This window comes from Pectinophora gossypiella, chromosome 8 (genome assembly GCF_024362695.1).
Source record: "Pectinophora gossypiella chromosome 8, ilPecGoss1.1, whole genome shotgun sequence".
NCBI classification, from domain to species: Eukaryota; Metazoa; Arthropoda; class Insecta; order Lepidoptera; family Gelechiidae; genus Pectinophora; species Pectinophora gossypiella.
The window spans coordinates 7,550,531-7,557,539 of NC_065411.1; the positions used below are offsets into that span (position 1 = coordinate 7,550,531).

The 7,009-nt window shown below is 41.0% G+C and overlaps 1 protein-coding gene across 2 annotated transcripts in view; it reads left to right on the plus strand.

Annotated features, from left to right (window-relative positions):
• LOC126368968 (uncharacterized) overlaps nucleotides 1-6,770 on the plus strand; it is a 64,708-nt gene extending 57,938 nt beyond the window's left edge. The window contains exons 3-7 of one of the 2 annotated variants that reach the window (XM_050013237.1): nucleotides 174-279; nucleotides 3,496-3,638; nucleotides 4,520-4,617; nucleotides 5,445-5,610; nucleotides 6,522-6,770. In XM_050013237.1, coding sequence (XP_049869194.1) covers nucleotides 174-279; nucleotides 3,496-3,638; nucleotides 4,520-4,617; nucleotides 5,445-5,610; nucleotides 6,522-6,625 — 617 coding nt within the window. In that variant the 3' untranslated portion in view covers nucleotides 6,626-6,770. Of the gene's footprint in view, nucleotides 1-173; nucleotides 280-3,495; nucleotides 3,639-4,519; nucleotides 4,618-5,444; nucleotides 5,611-6,076; nucleotides 6,243-6,521 lie in introns of both variants that reach the window. The other variant, XM_050013236.1, reaches the window with a different exon arrangement.
• Nucleotides 6,771-7,009: the final 239 nt, after the last annotated feature.

Genomic DNA, 7,009 nt, shown 5'->3' on the forward strand with positions numbered 1-7,009 from the left:
AGTATTAGGTAAGTCACCTTTGCTCTTAGATGTATTGCATGGTCGCCCTTTCTAGCGTATTAAGTACTTACATAGGCACCTAAGTACTTGAGCATTCAAGTACGAAACATTTGGGAGGATGCTTATTAGTTTTTAATTAAAATGAGACTCAAAATATTTTTTTATCTTTCCAGTGGAGATCTACCTATCGCCAGTGGAGACACACTGCAGTAATGTGGACTACTTCATACCAGACGAGAACAACGAAACGAAAGGACTCTCCGACGATGCTATGAACAGGTGACATCATATCTACCTATTTATTTAATAAGTACTAAGTTACTTCAACAGAAAATACACATATAAAATACATATAAAATAAAACTCGGCATGTCATGGGAGTAAGCTACAGAGGTTGCAAAAGAACGCGAGGAGTGGAAATCTGTTGTTCGATCCCAACACGACGCGCGGACGGAAGGGGCAAGTCACAGGGACTGTCACTTGGAACCTGACATAGGGCAGCAGTAACTGTTAGTACTATTCAGAGGCGGAGGACAGGAGTCCTAGTACGACTTTGAAATAGACTACTCTGGGCGCCATCCCACTCGCGTCAGACAGAGTACTGCGGGTTGGAAGGCAAGAGAGAAACACTGCACTATTTTTCCCTAAAAAAGTAGCATGGAGAATGCTACACTGACAAGAGCGTGGCTAAATTAATGACAGGAACAGGAAAAAGGATTAGAAGAAGAGAAAATAATAATAAATAAAGTCGAAATTAGGAACCTTATTTGTAGACATTTAAAATAGGTTATAACTCTTGAGACTTAAGAACAGTTATATTTTTAGCTACTCGCTTATTTGTTGTACTACCTCTCAGTTAAAATACAAATTAGCTAGTATAAGTATCTATTTTTAACCAACTATGCATTCGAAATTTCAACACGCTGTAGCTGTCTAACACGATCAGTTTCAAACAATTTGTCATCAAATATTTGCAAAACAGCGCCTTCATACTCAGACAGGGGCTATCGTAAATCAACGCACAACCGTTCACCTTGTGCCAGATTGCAACTAGCACAATGGCCAATAGATAGCCAATAGACAACCATCAAAACTGAAACTAAACTAATCGATTCATTGTTTCAAAGTGGTTTTAACTTGTCAATGATTACTCGGTGATTGTCTAGGCTACAAGTGTAATAGAAATGAAATTGTGAGAGCGCTTGGTTTATTTTTTTGTTTGTTTCAATTTCAACTTCTAAGTAGTTTTGAGCGACATGTCTAGTCTATTATTATATTGTAAGTTTAATTTGTCTACTGCCTATGAATATTAAACTTTATGACAGACTTTGATTATAACGAACTCAAACACTTTTGCCTAAAGTGCCAGTAACCTGACCCCAATGGTGCTGCAATAAAGACTAAGTAGTGATAGTGGGAGATATGTATGTATGTAGTGATACGAAGACAAGCGAAAATACAGAAGTATCATTACCGCGTTAAAACCATAGCATACCACTTCTCTCGTGTGCGTTAACTTAAGTGCGTCACTATAACCGACGCCATCAACCCTGGTGTCAGGGTTACTATTGAGCCGCTTTAGTACCATAATACGGCTCATGTAACGACTAGATACTGACTTAGGTAAATAGCAGCCAGGACCGACTTGAAACCGAGGATAACAAAATTTTTGTGATAAGTATGTCCCCACCGGTAATCGATTCCGGGATATGCATACCTACTACACACTACACCTATACTTATAATACTAACATCATCTCGCATATCACGCGCAACGCGATAAAGATAAATTTACCAACCGTATTGGCTATTTTAAATAAAGAACTTTTAATCAAGAATTGAACTTTTTAATCAAGCATTTCACCGATCGGCGTGGGTTGAAAATCAGTGTTGCCCTCTGGGTAAATTTTCACTGAACCCTGGCCTTTTTTGGTGAACTGCAGCACCCATATACCTTTATGTTTTCCAACTAAATATTAATGTTATGTGTGTATATTTTAACTAGATTTCGCGTGGTTCGCTCGCAGCAAGCTGCTCGCGTGTCCGTATTAGTTCGAAGCTTTGTATGGCGGCCATTTTGTTTTTCCGCCATTGTTTTACCGCGATAGAATTTGACCAAGACTTAAATAGGTCTCGTGAAACCAAAAAAGTTCTAGGTGCTATAGTTTTGCCAGGCCGTAGAGTGACCCCTGATGCGGAGCAGTTTTCCAAGATGACGTTCCGATCACACCCCAATACATCATTTTTACCTCGTGAGACATTTTCTGGAAAAACAAAAATTTGTATGGCGGCCATCTTGTTTTTCGGCCATTTTGTTTTTTTTCACTGGCGATAAAATTTGACCAAGACTTTAATAGGCTTCACGAAAACAAAAAAGTTCCAGGTGCGATAGTTTCGCCAGGCTGTAGGGTGTCTCCCTGATGCGGAGCAGCTTTCGAAAATCGAAAAGTATTTCCATACTCAACATGATGTTTCGATCATATTCCTCATACATCATTTTTACCCCCGAGGCATTTTCGGGAAAAACGAAAATTTCGTATGGCGGCCATCTTGTTTTTCCGCCATTTTGGTTTTTTTCACCGGGGATTGAATTTGATCAAAATTTAAATAGGTTTCGTGAAAAAAATATTGCTCTAGGTTTTATAGTTTTGCCAGGCCGTAGGGTGTCTCCCTGATGCGGAGCAGTTTTTCAAGATCGAGCAGTACTGAAATACTCAACATGACGATCCGATCACATCCCTATACATCATTTTTACCCTCGAGGCATTTTCAGGAAAAACGAAAATTTTGTATGGCGGCCATCTTGTTTTTCCGCCATTTTGGTTTTTTTTCACCAGGGATTGGATTTGACCAAGATTTAAATATGTTTCGCGAAAGAAAAATTGCTCCAGATTTTATAGTTTTGCCAGGCCGTAGGGTGTCTCCCTGATGCGGAGCAGATTTTGAAGATAGAGAAGTGTTTTCATACTCCACAAGACGTTCCGATTACATCTCTATACACAGTTTTTACTCCCGATGCATTTTCTGAAAAAACAAAATTTTGTATGGCGGCCATCTTGTTTTTCCGCCATTTTGATTTTTTTTCACCGGCCATAGGATTTGACTAAGAATTAAATAGGTTTTGTGAAAAAAAAAAATCGATCCAGGTGCGATAGGGTGTCTCCCTGATGCGGAGCAGTTTTCCAAGATCTGGAAGTTTTCCCATACTCACCGGGAGGTCCCGATCACTTTTCTCATACATTATTTTTACCCCCCGACGCTCCTTCTGGGAGAACAACCCTGTCAGTGAGTCAGTGAGTCAGTCAGTCAGTACATGGGTTTGTAGCTATATATAATATAATGTTGTAAATGTATACGTGTGTCGTAGATTTTACCTAAACAAACTTTTTTTTATTATTATTTTTTATTATTAACTTTTAAATAAAGAACTGTAAAACGTAAAAGCAAGAACCTTGTTCTGCACCCGATCTCTAACTTAATCCCCAATAATTCCAGACTGCACATGGCGCGGTCGACGGTGGCACTATTCATCGTGGCGTTCCTCTCTCTGTTCATCGCGTTCTGGACCGGCGTCGTCGGCTGCTGGAAGCGGAGTCCCGGCAACATTACCGCCACTGCCATACTCATGCTCGTCACTTGTAAGTACTAATCTAATCTAGCCTACAAGATCCCACTGCTAGGCAAAGGCCTCCCTTCCTCTTTCCATTTTTACTTCGGCCAATCCCCTGTGCTTGTAAGTACATGTTTTTTTTAATTAAATTATAGGTTCGTGTTTGGCTACTATATCACCACTCTATCACAAGTCGTGATGTTACAGGTATGAGGTTGTAGCCTTTTTAGAATTAAGTATCGTTTTTTTTTACAAAGTGTACGCAATGCAACATGGTACCTATACGGTGCCATGGAATAGTTTATCAGGTGAGCGGGGACACGATTTCGCCGTACACTTTTTACTTACACCCGATGAATCTTCTTTAGAGCAGGATCTAAAATACCCAATAGTAATAATTCTTTATTTACGGACAAGAAATATGTCCAAAATACTGTTAGTTTACACTTAAAAACTATATTAGTACTTGTAACGGACTTATTGCTCGGCGGCTAGTGATAATAAGTAATAAAACGAAATAAAATTGTTTGTAGAAGAAATGAAAAAAAAAAAACGCTTATTTCTTCTTCTACAAACAATCTTATAAACTACCATACAAACAAAAATAATATTATAATTGAGACCGTATGCAGAAGACAGAGAAGAGCCAAAATATAATGTAAAATATAACAGCAAGGGAACACCGCAGAAAGTCAACAACAGAACAAAAAAACGTATCAAAAAATAAAACAAAAATGTCATTCCATGACAGGCTGGAGACCAGCCAGTCGCTGCCCAACTAAAGAGTTCGCGACAGTACTTATATTCAACGAGGGTCTTAGTAACATAAATCAAGTGCCTTATGATTGGCCAGTCATTCCTCTTTGCAATGATACACTATTTACAACAACAATGTATTATAATTTTCAGGTTTGTTATCGGCAGGAGCGATGGCTCTATGGCACGGAGTGGAATTCTACGAGAAGGAAAAGGTAGTCGGCGAGGAGTATTATCAGCAGTGGCCCAACGTAAGTACTCACCTTACTACATTATAATCATCTCTCATACTTACTTTATTATTTAAATAAGTGAGAAGTTAGACTATTAAGTTATATTTAGGTAACAGGTCCTATTTCATGAATCAGGTATGGTACCTATTAGCAATTATTTTCCCTAGCGTTATCCCGTTTCCCACAGGGTACACTAACCTAACGTGAAGATTTTACAGGTTCAGTTCTTTACAGAAGTCACTGTATGTCTGTCCTTCTTCCAACCCGCGAAGGGAATTCCAGCCTTACAGGTCACATACCTCCGAAATGCATTTCCCAGGAATGTGGGTTTCCTCGCGATGTTTTTCCTCACTGCTAAGAACGTGATTATCATTTATGATCCAAACATGAATTCGAAAACAACGAGAATAAAGCGTTCTTTTAATTGAGCTACCACGGTTTCCTGATTACCGATTACCTACTTACCTCATTATGAATATTTATAAGTAAATAGTGTTGTGGAGATGTTACATAAGTACATTACATCAAATGTAGCTATGACAATGAAAAGGATGAGCATATTGAGCATGTCAGAGGCGTCTGGCGGCTGAATAATAACACTGACACCATTAAAAATAATCACCCACTTTACAGATGACATCTGACAACAATGACAATGACTCTCCGCTGACGATTACCACTAATTTCTTACCATACAAACTCGAATTGTTAAAAAATCCTGGAAAAGAAATACTTACCTACCTACCTCTTACTAGAGCGACATGACACAATAAATAGGTAACTAAGCTCTTATAAATACCTACCTAGTGAATGCTTTTACAAAACCCCTTGACTCGCCACGGCAGGTGCTAAAAGACAACTCGTCGATATGGTACGACTGGTCATACATCCTGGCCTGGTTGGCTGTGGGGGTCTCCTTCGGTAGCTCCGTACTCTTCTTCTCCGCCGCCATCTGCCTCAGCAAAGAGAAGCGGCGCGAACAGCAGAATAACGTCCAGTACATTATGCCAGGTTAGACCGCCATCTCGTGACGCGAGACGCGACGCCATTTCGCGCGCTCTAACGCTTGGCGGCTAAGGCAACTTTTGTAAAATTATTTCCAAACTTAATTTAGCCCTAAGACAAAGTGTAAGTATCTCGGAACTAACAAAATGCTTTTCTCTCTTTTCATGTTTCTATGAAACTTGGCTACCGTGGACGGCGGATATGCGACGAAATTAATGCATTGTAAAACGCGCTATTTCTTAATATCTGGTTTACGCCAACGCAATACTAACACGCTTCGGAATTGTAACTATGGTGTTGTACATATTGACATAATCCACTAAAACTTTGAAAATACTGCCAAAACATCAACATTTACATTTTCAATCATCTCGTTTGTCACAACATATCACTGAACACGAATCATCGTCAAACAAAATTCATTGAACATACACCTTCACACACGAACCGCAATAAACCGGGTATAAACCAGATATTGCGAGATAACGCCCGCGTGTGGTACGACTGGTCGTACATGGTCGCGTGGTGCGGCGTGGGCCTGTCGCTGCTGTCCGCCATCTTATTCTCGTCGGCCGCCATTTGCTTGCGCGGCGAGCGCGAGCGTGAGGAGGCACTCAACATGCAGTACCTCATGCCTGGTAAACTTTTATAGGATTTAGCTGCACATTTGAAGAGACTTTCTACAATAAAACATCATCTGCATATCAAATGTTTAAGGCCCTAATAGACATTTTTGTTACAAAATATAAGAATTGAAAAAATACAATGCTACTACACACAATCATAATTCTACTGTATATTTCATTAAATTGAATGTTTGTATCTACTGTTAAGCTATGTAAAAACTAAAAGTCAACCATATTGAATATAGTTGACGACCATGACAGTGAATTAACTAGATACTTTGTGTTTTACAGTGTACCCGCAAAAGCAGCAATACGCGTACGCCGGGTACCCGCCGCCGCAGGCGTACCCCGGCCCCTACTACCACGGCTCGCAGTACGGGCCCTACAACTACTGAGCATGTGACCAGATGAGGGACCTCGTGGCGGCGCACTTCGCCAACGCGCCCGCCCCGCAGGCACCCGCGCGCAACCATACCCCCTCCCCCTGCCTGCCCCATAGACAACCCTCCACATCATCCCTAGAGACATACAACTCCCACCGCAAAATAAGACGCCCCAAGCTGGGAGACAGGAAGGTCTACCGACCCGTCAGAAGACACACGCTCTCGCGCATAGACGAAACGCCTCCGCAAACCCTCCGACCGAGGTCGAAGAGCTTGCAGCATTCGACCGATTTTTCATCGACGCGACCGATCCTAAGATCCCGGTCGAACATCTCGGCGGACACCAGTCGTAGCGTGCCGGTCTGCAACCAGAGTCAAGAGATCGAGCACCAGATC